This window comes from Cervus canadensis, chromosome 14 (genome assembly GCF_019320065.1).
Source record: "Cervus canadensis isolate Bull #8, Minnesota chromosome 14, ASM1932006v1, whole genome shotgun sequence".
Lineage (NCBI taxonomy): Eukaryota > Metazoa > Chordata > Mammalia > Artiodactyla > Cervidae > Cervus > Cervus canadensis.
The window spans coordinates 48196103-48217241 of record NC_057399.1 but is presented as its reverse complement, the minus strand read 5'-3'; the positions used below and the strand labels follow the sequence as shown (position 1 = coordinate 48217241).

Genomic DNA, 21139 nt, shown 5'->3' with positions numbered 1-21139 from the left:
TGCTAACTCAGAATACCTCATTACGCCAGGGGAAAACCACTTCCCTTCTTCCATATTCACGACATTGAGACGTCCCCTTGTTTTCTAGTTGCCCACAAAACAACTGTGGAATTTGACTTTCGAGGAAAGTTGCAAAGAGAAACAAAAAAATCTAACGCCTTGAAAGTGATAGAGATGCGGTCCCCCTGGCTTTCTTTACTTCCCTTTATTGTTCTTGTCTCATCATGAAATAGAACCAGAGCAGGAGCAGGAATACCAACATTGTCCAATAAGTCACTAAGTGTGTATAAAAAGTTTAAATGAAAAATTACACGCAAGTAAAGGAAAGAAGGCTATTTCTCCTGATCTAGTAACCTGGGTCTCACTGCCCTGCAATCTCAGAGGAGAAGGAAACAGAGGAACAGAGATGCCCGGTAGAATCAACTGCCCGAAGAAATGGCTGAAACTCGTTAGGTTCTGTGACAGAAGCTTCCAATGAGAGACAACACCATCACTGAATCTCTTTCCTCCAGCTCAGAAACTCTGAGAAGAACAAGTGTTGAAGAGTTTAAGTAAGAGCTGAATAACAAAAACTATACCTGGCAAAGTAAATATTATTTATCTACTAAAAGTGAAATAATTGCAGTTGGAAACTCCTCCACCACTTGCACAAGCACACTTTTGCTCTCGGCTTCTGAGCACTGCTGACACTTTGGACACCTGGGGAAACAGGTCAGGAGAAAAGAAGGTCACCACGGAGAACTAGGGTCCTTCACACAACCACTCCAGGGGAGAGGGTGGGCTTTTAGGAAGACAATTTATTTCCCCAACAAATAAATAAGCCCTGCACAGAAAGGAGATTCTGGAGTCCTTGGGATGTGGTGAGATTGCCCTCAGGCAGAGACTCCGGCAGGTGATCAAGGGCCTCTGTCACTCCCGAGGACAGGCTGTGGCTCCATGTGATCTCTCCCTTGTGAGTGAGGTGCTGCTGGGGAAATACAATTATCCTGGAATGAGAGTCTCCTCACCCATGTTCCCTGAGAAGAACCAGGATTCCGGTGGGGGTGCTGGCCCAGTCTGTGGAGGACCACAGGTCTCCAGTAAGAAAATGGTGGAAAGAAAGGGTGATGTCTGTAATAGACCTGCCCTCGTGGTTCCCTGAAGGGCAGGCATCTGCAGGAATGTGTTCTAGAAGGAAGAGAAGTGTGGGAGGAGTACATGGACTGATAATAATCAGCCTCCTCTCTACATCAAACACTAAAGAAAACCCATCCTTTGTTTTAAAGAGCTTAACTACCAGAGCGATCTGGTAGAATCCCTTATAAATACGAAAACCATAGAGCTGACAGAGCCTGGCTTCCTATGTAAAGTAGGACAGAAAAAATGGAGCCTAAGATCGAGCCAAAAATATGTTCATGGAAGAGAGGAGAGCAACATTTATGCATGAGAGACAAGGCAATAACAGGTGTAAATTCAAATGCACATCGATTCTCACTTAAGACAAAGACCTTTCTAATTTGGTTGAGAAATATCCATTTGGATGGGCACATCTGAAGTTACTAGGAGAAGACAAAATTAATAGTCTAGATAGAAAAAATGTCTTTGACTGTATTGAAAATACATAACAGAAAACCAAAAAAGGAAGTAAAAGTGTACAGAAACAATTAGAAAATGAAAACTACCATGTTCCCTATTTAAGGGCCTTGCTTAGAAAGCATGGCATCAGAGAACCTACCTCAAGGTTCCACCAGACACCATCGCAGTCAGGCCAGCAGCAGCAGCCTCATCTTCCCCATGGCCTTCGTGCTCTGTCTACTGATGGCCCTGGTGCTGGTCAGCTACGGCCCGGGAGGATCCCTGGGCTGTGACCTGTCTCAGAACCACGTGCTGGTTGGCAGGAAGACCCTCAGGCTCCTGGGCCAAATGAGGAGACTCTCTCCTCGCTTCTGTCTGCAGGACAGAATGGACTTCGCTTTCCCCCAGGAGATGGTGGAGGGCGGCCAGCTGCAGGAGGCCCAGGCCATCTCTGTGCTCCACGAGATGCTCCAGCAGAGCTTCAACCTCTTCCACACAGAGCGCTCCTCTGCTGCCTGGGACACCACCCTCCTGGAGCAGCTCCGCACTGGACTCCATCAGCAGCTGGACGACCTGGATGCCTGCCTGGGGCAGGTGATGGGAGAGGAAGACTCTGCCCTGGGAAGGATGGGCCCCACGCTGGCCGTGAAGAGGTACTTCCAGGGCATCCATGTCTACCTGCAAGAGAAGGAATACAGCGCCTGCGCCTGGGAAATCGTCAGACTGGAAATCATGAGATCCTTCTCTTCATCAACCAGCTTGCAAGAAAGGTTAAGAGTGATGGATGGAGACCAGAACTCACCTTGACGTGTCTCTCACTGACTAAGATGCCACGTCACCCTCGTATACCCACCTGGGGTCATATCTGAAGACTCTGAATTCTGTTTCAGCCACCAAATTTGAGTTAGCTAAGCCAATACTCGTCAGTAGTAATTAGCAAGTGGATATAAAAGTATTCAAGTGCAGGTGTATCAATCCATAAGCAATGTTTGCCCTGATCTTATTTATTTATTTTTTATTTAATGTATTATTTTTCTCAATATTTTATATTTTTGTATAAAAGATGTGTATGTTTACATTGTATTAAAAGTTGGAAACAATATTCCCCTTTCTATTTCATTAAAATTATAATTTATTTATTAAATACTTTTCAAAGTAAACTCCTTGAGTTTTTTTAATTTTGATAACCTAAATCCTTATTTTGTCTATGTATCTATCATAAATCAGCATTTGTTCATTTTATACTGTGGAACAATTCTATCACTTTCCATGAAATGTTTGTTAAAATGTGGAATTCTGGGAATTTTCTATAGGTGCAGTTTTTAGGACTCTGAGTTTTCCCTCCAGGGAGCCTTGGCTGAGGAATTAAGATCCTATAAGCTGTGGAGGGTGCCAAAAAGAAAAAAGGTAGGAAGTAAATTATGAAATTGTAGAAAATGGTGAGTCTTGATGTCATAGGCATAACTAATCTATACCCACTCATTACAGAATGGTTGATATACGTATCTGAGGGAAGCAGTCCCCTCCTGCTGGAAAGCTGACGACATGCGGTGTTGATGGCCGCTCCTGACTCCTATTACTCTGTCTCCCACCTTCTCCTCAGCCCTGCCTCCTCAGGACTGAGCAGGTCACCCCCTCACACAGCGCCTTCACTGCCTCCATCTCAGGAGCTCCGTTCTGTGCTGATTTCTTCTAGCTGCATGGTGTAGTCAGAGTGGAAGCCACAGGAAGAGAGCCCAAGGGAAAGGAGAGTTCTAGAAATTCCAAAACCTCTGAATCCCAGTTCTGCTATTTACTAGTAGTGTTACCCTGAGACGTATCACAAACACTACAAGGTTAGTTTCCTCATCTTTAATATGGGGAAAATAAGGGTAGTTTTCACAGGATTACTGTTTGGATTCAATGAGTTCAGCCACACAAGAATCATCAAGCGCTCCTGGCAGAAATCATCAGGACTGTGATGATGACAGAGTGGCTGCCCTCAGGGAGGAGACAGGACAGCTGGCCTGAGACAGTGACTGGAAGGTGACACTGGAAAGGTGCTAGGCCCCCGGCAAAGGTATTTTCTTTTCACCTTGGTGCTAGTTCCATAGGCTTTCAGTGTGAGAACTTTCCTTTGCTGTATGCTGAAGAGCATTTCAATTTCTGGATTTCATATCTCTAAAAGCACTCCTATGAGTTCGGAAAAAACTCTTTGAGAAAGAGGAATTAGTAGAAAATGCTTTGATGTAGTACAAAGATGAATAATAGGGAAAGAATAGAGATCTCATATCAATGCAGAAAATCAAACACATGCAGAGGCAGGAAAGAAAGAGCAGGAGCTCTGAAATGGATTTCTGCCCTCCAGTCCTACGGTGTCCCGGGCTGGATCCTAGTTCTCTTTTCAGTAAAGTCCTTTGTCCATACTTGCTGGCGATGTCACCTCCTGGAGCTTCTGCATTGCTACTGAAAGACCAAAACCCAACAAAGAGTTCAGAAGTCAACTGTTACCCTTCTCATACTAAAGATATGAGAAACATTATTAATGAATGAAGTGTGATTTTCTGCAACCTCCAAGGGGACTCACGCCAAGGGGCACCTTCCAGGATTGCTGCTGCTAGTGCCCTTGTCCCCAAGGCAAACCACTGCTGACACATACTTCCACAGGAGACTCCAACCTTAGCAGGTAGGTCTGGTTCAGTCTCCTGTGAGGTCACTGCTGCTCAGTTCCCCTGGGTCTTGGTGCTCGCAAGATTTTGTTTGTCCCCTTTGAGAATGGATTCTCTTCCATAGTCTTGTGGAAGTCTTGTGATCAAATCTCCCTGGCCTTCAGAGTCAGATTTCCTGGGGATTCCCAGTCCCTTTGCTGGATCTGCAGACCTGGAAGACTGACGTGAGTCTTAGAACCTTCACAACAGTGAGAGAACTTTTTTGGTAGTACTGTTATCCAGTTTGTTAGTTTCCCAACTGGCAGATATGGGATTTATTTTTACTGTGCTTGTGCGCCTTCTACCATCTCGTTGTAATTTCTTTTTTGTCTTTAGACATGGGGTATCTTTTTTGGGTGGGCTCCAGAGTCCTCCTGTGGATGGTTTTCAATAGTTTGTTGCGATTTCGGTGCTCTTGCAGGAGATGAGTGCACGTCCTTCTACTCCACCATCTTGAACCAGAAGCTAAGCCAAAACTTCGATATTTGACCATTTGAAATATGTTGAAGCATGTCATGCACACCCACCATATCTTTTATTCAGCACCATGGACCTATGTTTGGCTGAGATTTGAACAGGAGGTTAATTACTGAAAATAGGCATGTTCTCTATCTTCAAACAGTATGATTTTCTAAGAAGGAGTTTAATAATCAATATGTCAATGTGCTGCACAGAAAATATCATTACTGAGTTATATCCAAGTTCCCACAGTAACAAGCCAGGGTTCATTTACAAAAATTGATCAACAAAGATTCCAGCAATTTATACATTTCATTCACCATATTTCAACTTTTATTATTTTAAGAATTTCCTACAGTCTGTAGTTTTCAAGATCAAGGCGTTCCTAGAGAAGGAAATGGCAACCCACTCAGTATTCTCGCCTGGAAAAGTCCGTGGACAGGGAAGCCTGGCGGACTGCAGTCCATGGGGTTACATGACTGAGAATGCGTGCATGAGGGTGGAGGGAGATGGGTTGGTAACAATAAACTGGTAGAACTAAAAGGAAAAAAAAAAGAAGATCAAGGCCTTGCTTTTTAGTTTTAAACACCCCTCCCCCACACACATCCTCCATCAGGACCTTCTAACTGACAGTCCCTTAAATGGGGAGGAATTGACTCCCCAGAGCAGGAGCACGTCTCCATTTCTTATTCCCACCCAGCATCCTGCACAATGGTAGGATACTGCTGGTCCTCGGGGTTGTCAATGAAAGTGTAAGTGTAATAATGATAATAATCATAATGATAAGCTTAAAACAGTTTTACCAGTTAAACTGTTTGAAAATGACAATCTTGCATGATAATAATCATAATGATAAGCTTAAAACAGTTTTACCAGTTAAACTGTTTGAAAATGACAATCTTGCTGCATTTTGTGTGTGGGGGGGGGGGTGGGGGTTACTCTTGTCTTCTTATGTGACCAGTATATTTGTTATCTGGGCATCTCTTTAGTCTTCCTTCAACTTCCTGCACTATTTGGTCCAGTTGGTTTTTCTGTCCTATACTACAGCTTTCTCAGCTTTAAAATAGGAGTATGGGAGTGGATATATGTGTATTTATAGTTGATTTACATTGTTGTACAAGCAGAAACCAAGAAAACATTGTAAAGCAATTATTGTCCAACTGAAAATAAAATAGGGATAACTAGAATACTGTACTCCATTCAATATACCATCTCATGTGCTTTATATAATGTTAATATAACAACTTAAAAAGTTATCATAAATGAGTAGATTACATAAAGCATCAGGGACACATTAAACATAATTCTGAGAGTTGTTACTGTGACAGGTGTATACAAAGGTTTCGCCAATATTTCATGTCTACCCTAAGAATGATTATGCCATATCTGTGCCTTGCTCAACTCTAATTTTAATGCAAAATTCTACCTCTGCAAATTAGAATAGGTTGATCTTTTCTATGGAGATGGAAATGGCAACCCACTCCAGTGTTCTTGCCTAGAGAACCCTGTGGACAGAGGAGCCTGGTGGGCTGCTGCCCATAGGGTCGCATAGACTTGGACACGACTGAAATGACTTAGCATGTATGCATGCACTGGAGAAGGAAATGGCAACCCACTCCAGTATTCTTGCCTGGAGAATCCCGGGAATGGAGGAGCCTGGTGGGCTGTCGTCTCTGGGGTCACACAGAGTCAGACATGACTGAAGCAACTTAGCAGCAGAAATCTTTTCTAATATTGTACAAAGCATATCTACACATTTTTAAATTTTACTAGCAAATGAAATAATCTCATGACTGTCCTAAGCACACTGAGACATATAGTGGGCATCAAGTCACCATGCAATCTGTGCATTTGGCACATAAGATGCTTATTAAGCAGCAAATGGTATATTAAGTGTAAACCTACATTATGTTGAAATAAAAAAAAATCTTGATTATGAATTTTAAAGCAACTTATCTGTATAAAATGACATTTTTAAAAAGTTAGTAAAACTCTCCAGTGGAAAACTATGTGTAAATTTGAAAGCTTAACATATGATCCTAGGTTAAAAGAAATGAGAAGAAAGAAAGATTTTGAAAATTGAAATTACTTAAGGTAGTTACTGGGTCATAAGTTTGTCGACTACAGCTTTTACTCAATTGAATTAAGATGAACAAAGAAGTAATTTGGAACACATTGCAGATGATTTTGCTTCCACTGAAGCCAGAACCTTAAAGTTTTGTTTTGGCTTAAGGAAAACATTTAAACTTGGTGTGAGTTTAAGACTTACCTATACATTTAAATATATTTTTCAACTACTTGATCATTGCAGGAGAAATTAACCATTTAAATGAAATGAAATCACTTTCCCTTTCAAGAGGTTCCTTGAAGTCTCAGTCTTGTCCTCAAGTCTTCCCACTGGAGGGCCCCAATATTAGGTAGATGTCCTTCCAGACTGTGGATGCCTTTCAACTTTCCCCAAATCAGTCCTTTCCCCAGAAACAACCCTGAATCTGAAAATACACCACAACATGCTCAGATTTCCAACCATCAGTTGCAGCATAAACGGGCACCAGTGTAAACTGCTCTGGCTAAAATCTCCTCCCAGGAAGGGGAGGATGGACGTAGGTGCAGGTGCAGAAATCAAAGGCTCTGAGCAAAGCCGCTGCAAAACACCCCTGGGCAGTCTGGCCTGAAAAGGAAGTTTCCTCACTGTGCCTGGGACCCCACAAGCTCCCGGGGCCCCAGCGGCGCCTTGCCCCGGCCTGAGGCTCCTGTCGACCGGTTATCCGATTATCCTTGGTGGAACCCGCACTCAAGTTCAAGGCTCTTGACCTGCAGTCGGTTTCCGCTGGGCGGGCAGGGCCAATTGGTCTGTTACAGGGAGATCTGCGGTGCCCATCCCAGCTGCAGAGGCAGAGGGAAGGCAGCTTGGAGATCCTTGTTGAGCTGTAGCCCTGGGACTCAGTTTCACTAAAGCACTGAGTTTGGTGATTCCTGGTCTCTAGGAGGATGGCAATGGTGATGACCACCATTCTCCAGGGCTGGAGAACACCACCTTCCATGTCATCAGGGAAGGTGTTGGCACCTGATGAGTCTGGTGATGCTGCAGATGTCAGGTTGTGCCAGCCTTTATCCAGCTGTTCCCAGCACCTTCCCACAAATAAGATCTTTAATAGGCCAGAATTGTCAGTTTCTGCACTCTTCTCTTTTGTTTCCACTGAAAAGCTTTTCCCTTCTATTCTGGGCATCAGAGAATGCCACAGCTTCAATGCTTCTTTTGTGTTATTACACTGGAAATGAAATACACTCATGGAAAAGTCTCAATCAAAAAGGAGATATTCATCTACATGAGTCAAGTCAGCTTGAAATAAAAACCCAAAACTCAATCTAATTCTCTTCTTTAGCCCAAAAGAGAACTCAGAGGTGTGACTCCATAGTCTATTCTGGACAGTTTAAATTGCACCAAGATAAATCCTGCCACAACTCTCTGTTTCCTTTTTAAGCTCTAATACATAAGGTTTGAATTCTTCAACAATGATTTACAGGACCATAGTTCCCATTGTCTGATGGTCTACAGGTAACAGTGGCATAATACTGAACATGGGTTAATTCATCAGTTCAGTTCAGTTTAGTTCAGTTGCTCAGTCGTGTCCAACTCTTTGCGACCCGGTGGACTGCAGCACGCCAGGCCTCCCTGTCCATCACCAACACCTGGAGTCCACTCAAACTCATGTGCATTAAGTCGGTGATGCCATCCAACCATCTCATCCTCTGTCATCCCCTTCTCTCCCCAACTTCAATCTTTCCCAGCATCAGAGTCTTTTCCAAGGAGTCAGTTCTTCACATCAGGTGGCTAAAGTATTGGAGTTTCAGCTTCAGCATCAGTCTTTTCCAAGGAGTCAGTTCTTCACATCAGGTGGCTAAAGTATTGGAGTTTCAGCTTCAGCATCAGTCCTTCCAATGAATATTCAGGACTGATTTCCTTCAGGATGGACTGGTTGGATCTCCTTGCAGTCCAAGGGACTCTCAAAAGTCTTCTCCAACACCACAGTTCAAAAGCATCAATTCTTTGGTGCTCAGCTTTCTTTATAGTCCAACTCTCACATCCATACATGACCACTGGAAAAACCATACCTTGACTAGATGGACATTTGTTGGCAAAGTGATGTCTCTGCTTTTTAATATGCTATCTAGGTTGGTCATAGGTTTTCTTCCAAGGAGCAAGTATCTTTTAATTTCATTGCTGCACTCCCCATCTGCAGTGATTTTGGAGCCCCCCAAAATAAAACCTCTCACTTTTTCCATTGTTTCCCCATCTATTTGTCATGAAATGATGGGACCGGATGCCATGATCTTAGTTTTCTGAATGTTGAGCTTTAAGCCAACTTCTTCACTCTCCTCTTTCACTTTTATCAAGAAGCTCTTTAGTTCTTCTTCACTTTCTGCCATAAAGGTGGTGTCATCTGCGTATCTGAGGTTATTTATATTTCTCCCAGCAATCTTGATTCCAGCTTGTGCTTCATCTAGTGCAGTATTTCTCATGATGTACTCTGCATATAAGTTAAATAAGCAGGGTGACGAAACAGAGCCTTGACATACTCCTTTCCTGATTTGGAACCAGTCTGTTGTTCCATGTCCAGTTCTAACTGTTGCTTCTTGACCTGCATACAGATTTCTCAGGAGGCAGATCAGGTGGTCTGCTATTCCCATCTCTTGAAGAATTTTCCACAATTTGTTGTGATCTACACAGTCAAAGGCTTTAGCATAGTAAATAAAGCAGAAGTAGATGTTTTTCTGGAATTCTCTTGCTTTTTTGATGATTCAACAGATGTTGGCAATTTGAACTCTGGTTCCTCTGCCTTTTCTAAAACCAGCTTGAACATCTGGAAGTTCACGGTTCACCTACTGTTGATTCCTGGCTTGGAGAATTTTGAGCATTACTTTGCTAGCGTTTGAAATGAGTGCAATTATGAGGTGGTTTGAGCATTCTTTGGCATTGCCTTTCTTTGGGATTGGCATGGATTTTGAATTTAGTCAGTTTATAATTTTTCTTTTTCATTAAATTCTTACTATAAAAACATTCTTTGCCTTTTTCTTTAAAACAAAATGCCAAGCTGAATGCACAACTTGATTAAACAATTTATTTTACAAGTCCTTGACCCCTTTTTTTGATTTGCAGATTTGAATCAAATCTACTTCCTTTAGCCACGTTGTGTGTTGCTCTTAAGACCTAGATGTAAATGTAACTAATTCAGTCACTTTTGTAGCTTTGATTTTTTAAAAAGAAAACCCCAAATCAATAATCAGTTAATTCATAATAAAATGTTCACTATTTTTAAAATAGCACTAATTAGTAGTAGAAATGAATATCAGTTTGAATGTTACAATGAAAGGGAGAAAACTGGAATTCTGCCAGTAGAATGTGGAACAAGATGTGACAGGATATAAAAAGTTAACTACTACAATTAATCAGTAAACATTTCAGTGCAAATGTCCACTGGATGTTGGAGATGGCAATTTACAAGCAATTTCATGAAATGTAAAGCATGAAACAGAAAAACTGATCAAATGGGAAATGAGTATAAATTGAGACAAGGACTTAAAATTGAGTCCTATGACCTCAACCCTCAAAGGGAGGGAACACCACAAAGGAAGCAGAGATGGAATGGCCATGTGTTAACAACACAAGAGAGAGTGGTGAGAAAACAGAGATGGAAAGGTTGTAACCCCTTAAGACTCAATGCATTCATGGATATGTAGATGGAAAGTCCTTCCTACTTGGGTAAAGAGATGACACTGACCACCTTAATGAGAGCTTGCTTGGTAGAATTAATCAACAGAAACCAGCAGGTTTCTGAATGAAGAAAGAATCAATGATGTGTTGAACATTATGGAAAATCACAGTACAGGCCCTTTAGGTTTACATTTTTACTTTCCTATTAAGCTAGGAATCTCAAGATGATACAGAAAGTAATTCAGAAGTAGCAAAGACAATAGCAGCAAGTCCTCAGGACATGGAACAGCACAGATGAGCAGAATTGAGGCAAGCATTTCTCTACAACATTCCTTTTCAGAGACTGAGAAGACTGAAGTGGATGCTGAGAGCACGGAGACAGAGCATGAATGCCTGGTCACCAGCAGTGCCTCCAGCACAGGTGACATTCATACCACAGCAGCCTGCAGAGTCTTGGAAGGGAGGAGGGTCATGCCCATCACAGCTGCAGACTTGCTACCTCTTTAGGACCCAGCAAGTTATCACAGAGCAGGGAAAGATGTGCCTGGGGACAATGCAATGCAAGGAAGTTCTTTAACTCCATCATGATGTCTTTGCCTCTTTCAGAGATAAGCAAAATTAAACAATCTTAAATAGAAGGGACACAGGCAGCGATTTTAATACATTTAGCAACTAGTGTGATAGAGCCTTCCTGAAAGGACACATGTCAGTAATGTGCACTCTGGAAGATCACAATTCCTAAAAGTAGCAAAGATCTTTGTGGAAATTCATGTATTAAATGTAGGCAATTTGGAAAGAGGACATTGATGAATCAATCTTCTTTCTCTTGTTTCCAGTTGGTAAAAACAGGACTGAGTAGGAACATTTAAAGTCAGAGAGACATTTAAAGTACATTTAGAGGTTTGGAAACCTGTCTGAGGAATAGGGTCCTAAAAGAAGCAAAAACTATTCCTATATTACTGTTAAAATATAATTTTATTAACAAATGATTTCTTAAATAATATTTTTATTAAAATCCTACAGTATTATTTTATAGTGTTTAATACATTGAGGCTAGAAATTTAAATGAATTCAACTATACAAAGCTATGAGGCTGACCCTGGAGTCCCAGGCAGTCTTTCCATGCTAAGGAGCCCTTTCAAAACCTTCCCTAATTCTGTCCAGGAAGTATGTATGCTCTACCATCTTGGTAACACATGAGGCTTTCTCAGTACCCACATCTGAATTAGTGGTTGGAAAAATAAAGAAAAGAGGTTCTTCACTGGACTCTATCAGTAAACAATAGGATGACCCATCTGGACTAGAGGTGAGAAATGCAGGTGTCTTCACTATAAATGAGAACAGCAAGTTGACCTGAGGAGGTCTCCTGCAAAGGGTCCTTGTCAACTGAAAATTATTGACAACATGACTGCCAGAGTTTTTTGGGAGAACTTACTGAGGACTATAATGGAGGACAAACTCTCCTCAGCTCTGAGGAACTGCTCCAAGGACTTAGAGGGTGTCAGTATATGCATGATTGTGGTGAAGGGGTTATGTGCAATCACTTGGTAGAAGGTGGCTGAGAGTCAGGAGGAACAGATGTCTCTCTGAAAGATCTTAGAGCTTTTCTAAGTATGAGAAGTTGCAAAAATTGGGTTCATAAATTTTTCTTAGGAAATTATCTAACTCTCTGCTGGGCTGTTGGACAGGAATAGATAGGGAAGCCTGGCGTGCAACTATCAATGGGGTTGCAAAGAGTTAGACACGACTGAGTGAACTGAACTTGTGGCCTGTTGTGTCAGTTTTCCTACATCACAGAGTGCCTCTTTCCTGATCTCCACCCTGAACTCCTACCAAGCATGTGTTGGAGATCAGGGACTGCAGTGGGTAGTAACTTCATTCAGGTAGAACCAGATGCAGAGTGTTGTTTTAGTTGTCATCTTATAGGAGAAATGTCAGAGCTAAAACGGCTGGAAATTGTTAGATATTTTTCTTTTGTTCTTAAACTCACGAGAAAAGTCAAGAGTTTAAAATACAAAGATACCAAGGGCTAGCTCTTATAGGGTTAATAAAATTATTTTACTATATTTCATTGAAGAAAGTGTGAAAGTGTTAGTCAACAGTCATGTCTGACTCTTTGCAACTCCATGGACTATAGCTCTCCAGGCTTCTCTGTCCATGAAATTTTCCAGGGAAGAATATTGGAGTTGATTGCCATTCCCTTCACCAGTGAATATTCCCTACCTTGGGATCAAACCCACGTCTCCTGCATTGCAGACAGATTCTTTACCATCAAAACCACCAGGGAAGCCCACATTTCATTGAAGAAATCACTCATAAAATCTTAGATCTACCACCTCGAGGCTTGTGGGATCTCATTTTTCATAGCAGGGACTAAATCCAGGTCACAGTGTGAAAGCGCCAGATCCTGACCAGTAGGAAAATCCCACTCATTTTTTTTTTTCCAATTACCAGAAAAATCTATTCCCCTCTATATACTTAATAGCAATTTTGTCTATTTTGATTAGACCTTAAAGAGATTTCTCTAGACTTAAGACCACCTCTCTTATTGCCCTACAAAGCCATAAACAGTGATGTTTGGCATTTGCAAGTGATTTAAGGGCTTTTGTCATCTCATTCTCCTCCTTCAATTTACTTTGTTGGTTTCCCAGCAACATGTTCATTTGAACCCTTCACTCTTTTTAATGGGATTGTTCACACAAATCATTGTAAAGCTCCTTAGATGTACCTTTGTATTTGGTACATTGGGAATAGTTCAATGCTCCAGATCGATATTTCTCTCCAGTTGTATAAATGATGTCATCCAAATAGGGTTAATGAGAGGACTGCGTTAATATTTTAAAGAGCTTAAAATGGCAAGTTCATTAGTAGCAAACAAAATTCAGTTATTACTTTTTAATATTATGATTACTATTACCCAGATTAACATAAGGATCTTTGGAATCATCTGATTCCCTTTTGTTTAATTCTAGCTTTCAGAAAGCATCTTCTCATTGTTGAGTGGATTTATCACCAGGACAGATGCTCAGCAAGGCTGGTCTCCACGATCTTGCCAGAGAGGGTTAGTGGTATACCAACTGAGGTTCTGCTTGTCAGTTTCTTATGAGCTGATGGGTGTGACTTCTTCCTTCTCTCCTGAAACTGATCTTACATGGATTAAATGAAAGAAAAATGAGGTAACTGACCTTGCAAAGCAAAGGGCAGTCAACTGGCCCAGAACTTTTCCTTTGTTGAGTTTCTGGCAGAAGCAGCTGTGTCCCACACTTTCTGTTGTTGATACTGGCCTCACCCTTCCCCTCTGCCTCAGCTTGTCCCCAGCTGTGCTGCACTGAAGTTTGCTAACTCAGAATACGTCACTGTGTCAGGGGAAAGCCACTTCCCTTCTCTCGTATTCATGATACTCAGATTTACATTTGTTTTCTTTTTGCCCACAAAACTCATCTCGAAGTTTACTTTCTAGGAAAGTTGCAAAGAAAAACGAAATCCCCTAAAATCTTGAAAATGATAGAGATACAGCCCCTCTGGCTTTCTTCACTTCCTTTTATGGTTCTCACCTCATCATGAATTAGGACTAGAGCAGGAGCAGTGAGACTAATCTTGTCCAGTATGTCAATATAAATTAAAAGAACTTGAACTGAAGACTCACCCACGAGCAAAGAAAGAAGGCTATTTCTCCCTGACTGAGTAGCGTGAGTCTCACTGCCCTGCATTCTCAGAGGAAGACAGAGACAGAGGAACAAAGAAGCCCAGTGGAATCAACTGACTGAATGAACAGCCGAAGCTCACTAGGTTCTGTGACATGAACTCCGATGAGAGGCAGCAACACCACTGAATCTCACCCCTCAACTCAGAAACTCTGAACATCACACGGGTTCAAAAAATTAAGAGAGTAGAATGGTAAAATCTATACTTGTTAAATAAAAATTATCTCTCTACTAAAGGTGAAAAGGTGAAATAATTGCAGTTGGATAATTCCTCTGTCTACTTGCACAAACACACTTTAGCTCTCAGCACCTTAGAGCTACTGACATTTAGGACACCAGGGGACATGCGTCGGGAGAAGAGGGGTCACCACTGGGAACTCGGGTCCTTCACATAAACACTCCAGGGTGGGGTCTCAGGAAGATGATTTACTGTCCCAACAAATAAACAAGCCCTCCACAGATAGGAGATTTTCAAGTCCTCAGGATGTGGTGAGCCTGCCCTCAGGGAGGGAGTCCAACAGGTGATCAAGGGACTCTGTCACTCCCGAGGACAGGCTGTGGCTCCATGTGATCTCTCCCTTGTGAGTGAGGTGCTGCTGGGGAAATACAATCATCCTGGAATGAGAGTCTCCACACCCATGTACCCTGAGAAGAACCAGGATTCTGGTTGGGGTATTGGACCAGCCTGTGGAAGATGATAGGTCTCCAGGAAGAAAATGGTGGGAAGAAAGGGCGATGTCTGTAATCATCATGACCTCGTGGCTCCCTGAAGCACAACCACATGCACCTGCAGGAACATGTTATAGAAGGAAGAGGAACATGGGAGCAGCTCATGGACTCATAATAATCAGAATCTTCTCTAAATTGAACACTAAAGAGAAACCATCATTTATTTCAAAGAGCTTAATTAACAGAGTGAACTGGTAAATATTAGAAATACAGAAACCACAGAGCTGAGGGAGCCTGGATTCCCATGTAAAGTAGAGGGAAAAATAGAGCCTAAGATCAGGGCTACAGATGTGTTCCTGGACAAGAGGAGAGCAACATATATGCATGAGAGACAGGGAGCAATAATGTGTGTAATTACAAACATACATCACTCCTGAGTTAAGAAAAAGACCTTTCTCATATGATTGATAAATATCTATTTGAATGGGCATATAGGAAGTTATTGGGAAATATGCAAAATTAATAGTTTAGATTGATGACATTTTCTTTGATCATATTGTGAATACATAAATGAAAATCAAAAAAGGAAGTACAAGTGTACATAAATGACTAGAAAATGAAAACTACCTTGTTCCCTATTTAATGGCCTTGCTTAGAAAGCATGGCATCAGAGAACCTACCTCAAGGTTCCACCAGACACCATCTCAGCCAGCCCAGCAGCAGCCTCATCTTCCCCATGGCCTTCGTGCTGTCTCTACTGACGGCCCTGGTGCTGGTCAGCTACGGCCCGGGAGGATCCCTGGGCTGTGACCTGTCTCTGAACCACGTGCTGGTTGGCAGGAAGACCCTCAGGCTCCTGGGCCAAATGAGGAGACTCTCCCCTCGCTTCTGTCTGCAGGACAGAATGGACTTCGCTTTCCCCCAGGAGATGGTGGAGGGTGGCCAGCTGCTGGAGGCCCAGGCCATCTCTGTGCTCCACGAGATGCTCCAGCAGAGCTTCACCCTCTTCCACACAGAGCGCTCCTCTGCTGCCTGGGACACCACCCTCCTGGAGCAGCTCCGCACGGGACTACATCAGCAGCTGGACGACCTGGATGCCTGCCTGGGGCAGGTGATGGGAGAGGAAGACTCTGCCCTGGGAAGGACAGGCCCCACGCTGGCCGTGAAGAGGTACTTCCAGGGAATCCATGTCTATCTGCGAGAGAAGGAATACAGCGACTGTGCCTGGGAAATCGTCAGACTGGAAATCATGAGATCCTTCTCTTCATCAACCAGCTTGCAAGAAAGTTTAAGAATGATGGATGGAGATCAGAACTCACCTTGAGATGACTCTCACTGACTAAGATGCCACATCAGCCTTGCACACTCACTTGTAGTCATTTTAGAAGACTAGCATTCTGCTTTAGCCACAAAATTTACTGAATTACTTGAACATATATTTTGTAGTATTAAGCAAGGATGTTAAAAACTTAGCTCTAGGGTCATCAGTTCTTAAGCGATTATTTCCCTGATTTATTTATTATTTATTTATACTTCTTCTTGTCATATTTCTATTTTCATACAAGGGTGTTTGCCTTCACATTGTATTAAGATTTACAAAATATGGTCAGCATTCCATTTCATTAAATTTGATTTTTTATTTATTAAATTCTTATCAAACTCTTAGTTTTCTTTTTTGTGTGAGATAAAATTTATTCTGCTCTCTTTTCGTGGATGGCATTTCCAAATATATTTTTATTGAATGATTGAATACACACAAAAATGAACTAATCCAGCAATGAGTATTTAAGTAGAAAATCCTGTGTTTTGATCAAAGAACTCTCCACAGGTGACGCTGCCTCACTGGAAACATGTTTGTGCTGTAGACACAACTCAGTGTCTCTGTGTAGACACTGAGTCTGCTTATCCTTAACCCCTAAATTCAATCTTCAGTTTTCTAAACAAAACTGAGTAATTGATGGTAACACTTATCTACTCATTCATTCATTCATTCAGTTCATGTCATATGTATTAGTTGAGTATCAAAGTGGCAGATTGTGGAATTGCCTTCAAGAAACACTGGTAAATAAATCTAATTCAGTACCTTCTATGTTGAAACTTTCAGTCTCATACAGAACGATACATAAAAATAAAGTGTCTTTTAAAAATTTCGATTATATTAAAAATACAAAAAGAAGTAATGGAAAACTGGGTTCTCATATCAGAAGATACTTACAGGTAATTTTTACAGGTAATTTTCAGGGGAAAAAGAGGGATCCCTTTTCTATGGTACCTGGCAAGTGTGTGTAGAAGCCTGATTGGTTGTTAGCCAAGTGGGTCTACAATAAACAAATGTCACAGGTATAATTACTGATTTGAAATTCTTTATTGTGTGTCTTGGAGAGGGAAATGGCAACCCATTCCAGTATTCTTGCCTGGAGAATCCCAGGGACAGAGGAGCCTGGTGGGCTGCCTTCTATGGGGTCGCACAGAGTTGGACACGACTGAAGCAACTTGGCGGCGGCAGCAGCAGCGTTGTGTGTCCGGTAATAGGGACTTGGGGATGGATGTGGTCACTTATAAATAGAATGGACAATGAGAAGAGGACCTAAACCTAATCCTTCATACCCTCAGTACTAAGGGCCAGGCAGAGGAGAGTCTGCAACAGGCACTGAGGCAGGGGGCAGTGCGGTGAGAAGGATACAAGGATGAACAGGAGAGAGACTACTGAAGGGAAGGAGTGTGTTTCAAAGACGCAGTGGTGCCTGCAGGGTGGGTGAGGGCTGAACTGTCCCAGTGAGCCTGAAACATACGCCATAGTGACCGTAGCGGGATCTTGTTTAGTAGAATTAATGGGGCAGAAACCAGACGGGAGTAAGTGAAGAGGAAGGGGAGTTAAGGGTACTGTGTACAGACAATGATTTTGGGAACTTGTTTGTGAAGTAGAGGAGAGAAATAAGGTGGAACTTTGAGGAAAGTGTAGCTTACTATCTCTGTGCATACCTTTTTATGTTTTTGAAATATGTTTTCTGAGAATTATTTTGAAGAATGTAGGAAATGACAGAAACATGATTATTTTAAATATTTGACTATTTTAAATCATTATTTGGCTAAAATGGCAATTTCTCATTTTTGTAAATAATATTACTTTGTGATGGACTTGTCAGAGTGGAAAGACAGAGATGTGCATGCAATGATGAACAATTCATTTCCCTCAAGAATCATTATGCTAAATTTGTGCCTTATTCAACTCATAGTTTTAGTTCAGTCATCAACACATTGCTTTCGTGACTTGAAGTATGATAAGTTTTTTTAGTACTGTACACAGGATAAATGTATTTTTTCAGTTTTCCTATTCTAAAGTCCATATTAAAAACATATATAGACATCTGATGGGTATCAAGGTCATGCACAATCGTGGCAGCTCACACACAAACTAAAGATGTCTACCAAATATTAAAAGATATAGTATCAAGTGATAACGTACATTGTGCTGAAATCGAAAGCATTTTGACACAAAAAGATTATAGATTTTCATGCAGTTTAATTTGGCAGGATGCTATTTTAAACCAAATGGTAAAAGTTAATAAAGCTCTACCAAAACCCTCCATAAACCCATCTAGAAATAAAACAGCTTGTTCAGGGAATTCCCTGGTGGTCCAGTAGCTTAGACTCTGAGCTCCCAGTGTAGGGGGCCCGGGTTTCATCCCTCGTCAGGGAACTAGGTTCCACAGGCGAAACTAAAGATCCCACTGCAAGGATGATGGAAGACCTTGCATGCAATAACTAAGACCCACAACAGCCAAATAAATAAACAAACAAAACAAAACCAAAACAGCTTGCTCATAGGAGGCTTACCATTTTGCTTACAACAAAAGAAACACAGTAAGTTTGAAAGTATGTTGCACGCATGCTTAGTGGTGTTCAACTCTTGCTTCAATTCTTTGTGACCCCATGGGTTTACCCACCAGGCTCCTCTGTCCATGGGATTACCCCACCAAGAATACTGGAGTGTGTTGCCATTTCCTCCTCCAGGGAATCTTCCCATCCCAGGGACTGAACCCCTGTTTCCTGTGGCTCCTACATTATCAGGTGGATTCTTTACCACTGATCCACCTGGGAAGCCCTGACAGTATGTTAATAAATGTAAAATGCTTGGGATAGATATGAATGCACTTGTTGAACTTGAAAATAAATGGAAAAACAGGAATTAGAAATTGGAAATGCAGGAATAACTGGATGAAAGTATCAATTATTATGGTCTATAAGCATATTTTTAAAGTTAGATATAGATGTTCTGATTTCAACTTTGAAATTTAGATATGAATATAAAAATCTAAACTAAGTGCATTCATATTTTGAGTATTTAACAAAGGAACTTTATTTTCATGTAAATACATCTGATATGCAAAAAGCAGCCACTGACTTGGCTCTTACGTATTTTTGATGATTTAAGGTCTGCAGAAGGGAATAGCAATCCGTTCCATTATTCTCTCCTGGAGAATTCCACGGGTAGAGGAGCCTGGCGAGCTAAAATCCATGGTCTCGCAAAGAGTTAGACATGACTGGGTGACTAACACACACACACAAGCAAGATGCACCATCAGTAATTTGTAAGATAAAATCAGTTTTGTCTTTGGATCTTCCCAAGTGACTCACAAATTCAGTTTAGTGCAATCTTAAGCAAAATCAGAAGTGGCCTTTAAAGTTTTATATATAAAGTTTTATAGCAAATACTAGTCACAGTGGGATGCTGCAAAAGAAATTCCACCGAGCTGAAGTTAATTAAAAATTCTTTAAAACCACAAAAAATGTCAAAATAGCAATTCTTAATAATGAAAACCAGATAAAGAAGCATATTTTGAAAACTGATTAGTTTCCTTTTATTAGAGCAAAGAAAAAATTATAATGAATTCTGGTTTGGGCATAAATAAAACATAAAATTTAAAAGGTGCTGTGAATTTTAATATTAATAATTGATAGTGTATAATAATTATGCAGCTATTAATAAATAATAGCCTCAACATTTAAAATTTTAATAATTAATAGTATTTAAAATAATAGTTTCAATATTTTAAATGGTGCTGTGAGTTTTAATTAATAGTTATAATTAATAATAAATAGTAATTAATATTTATAATAATTACATGGTTATTAATAATATTTTCAATAATATTTTCCATATTTTCTCCACCAATTTAAAGCTGTAGGAAAAATAAACCATTAAAAATCATAAAAGGAAAAAAAATCATAAAAGGAAGCATATAGAAACAAAGCTTACCTTTTGCCTCAGGCTCCAGTAAGTTTGAGCCGTGCATCAACCGTGTCCCTAAGTCATTCCACTTGCAGGACTGGAGGATCCCATTACTTCGTAGATATCTGTCCAGATTGTAGATGCCTTTCCCCTTTCCCTGAATTAGTCTTTTCCCCCAGAAACAACCTTGAATCTGAAAACATACCACGACGCGCTCTGATTTCGAGCCATCAAACGCAGCATCAACAGACACGGTGCAAACCCCTCTGGCTAAAATCTCCCAGGAAGGGGAGGGTGAACGCAGGAGCAGGTGCAGAAATCAAAGGCTCTGAGCGTGGCCGCGGCGAAGCTGCCCTAGGCAGTAGGGCCCGAAAAGGAAATTTCCTCACAGCTCCGGCGGCTCCACGCGCTCCCTCGGCCTCCGCGGCGCCTCGCCCGGAGCCGAGGCTCCTGCCGACGGGGACTCCTGGGTTCTCCCGGTGGATCCCGCGCTAGAGTTCGCGGCGCTGAACCTGGAGGCGGGTCCAGCTGGGTGGGCCTCGCTGTCGGTGCGTTACGGCGAGTTCGGGTGCCCCCTCCCGGCCGCTGGGGCGCCGCCAAAGGCGCTTTGGGCGCACTTGAACCGCAGCAGCGCTTGCCATTCAGCGTGGTCCGCTGAATCACTGAGCTGAATGGCATAATCTACTTGCTAATGGTGCTAGTGATACCTTGTTTCAGCCTCTCCTGGGCTCAAAGCTGTGAATAGCAGGAAATCCTCAGTTTTGAGATATCAGATCAACCACGCAAGCATAACAGACCTGCTTTCATTTTCTTTTTTTTTCACTACAACGTAGGCGATGTCAACATCTAGAAGATACAAGCCACCAGTTTCTATCATTGGATTCTCAATCTGTTCCAGATCTTAAACCGGTTCCACTCAGAAAACTCCAGTACAGTTTGGAGTAAGACCTGCTTGTTCAATTACTCTCTAGCCAGTCTGGAGCTGGAGCAGAAGATGAAAATAGACAATCTTCTAGCTTGTCCTTGCTTGGGAAAGTTGTCCCAAAAGTGCCTCCAAGCAGTCAGCAGCTATTTAGAAGAGGAGGACTATAGCTGCCTCGCCTTGGAGATTGTCCAA

General features: G+C 41.7%; 2 protein-coding genes across 2 annotated transcripts; both read left to right on the top strand.

The window, feature by feature from the left end:
- The first annotated feature begins 1757 nt into the window (after nt 1-1757).
- On the top strand, nt 1758-2361 carry LOC122453342 (interferon omega-1-like). The gene has a single exon (XM_043487329.1). The coding sequence runs from the start codon at nt 1774-1776 to the stop codon at nt 2359-2361; it is 588 nt and encodes a 195-aa protein (XP_043343264.1). The 5' UTR covers nt 1758-1773.
- A 13114-nt stretch (nt 2362-15475) lies between these two features.
- LOC122453343 (interferon omega-1-like) lies at nt 15476-16113 on the top strand. The gene has a single exon (XM_043487330.1). It carries the CDS (start codon nt 15526-15528, stop codon nt 16111-16113), a length of 588 nt encoding a protein of 195 aa, XP_043343265.1. The 5' UTR covers nt 15476-15525.
- Nucleotides 16114-21139: the final 5026 nt, after the last annotated feature.

What these genes read in the sequence shown, in the direction of transcription:
- LOC122453342 (XM_043487329.1), top strand. Translation starts at nt 1,774, where the DNA reads ATGGCCTTCGTGCTCTGTCTACTGATGGCCCTGGTGCTGGTCAGCTAC.
- LOC122453343 (XM_043487330.1), top strand. Translation starts at nt 15,526, where the DNA reads ATGGCCTTCGTGCTGTCTCTACTGACGGCCCTGGTGCTGGTCAGCTAC.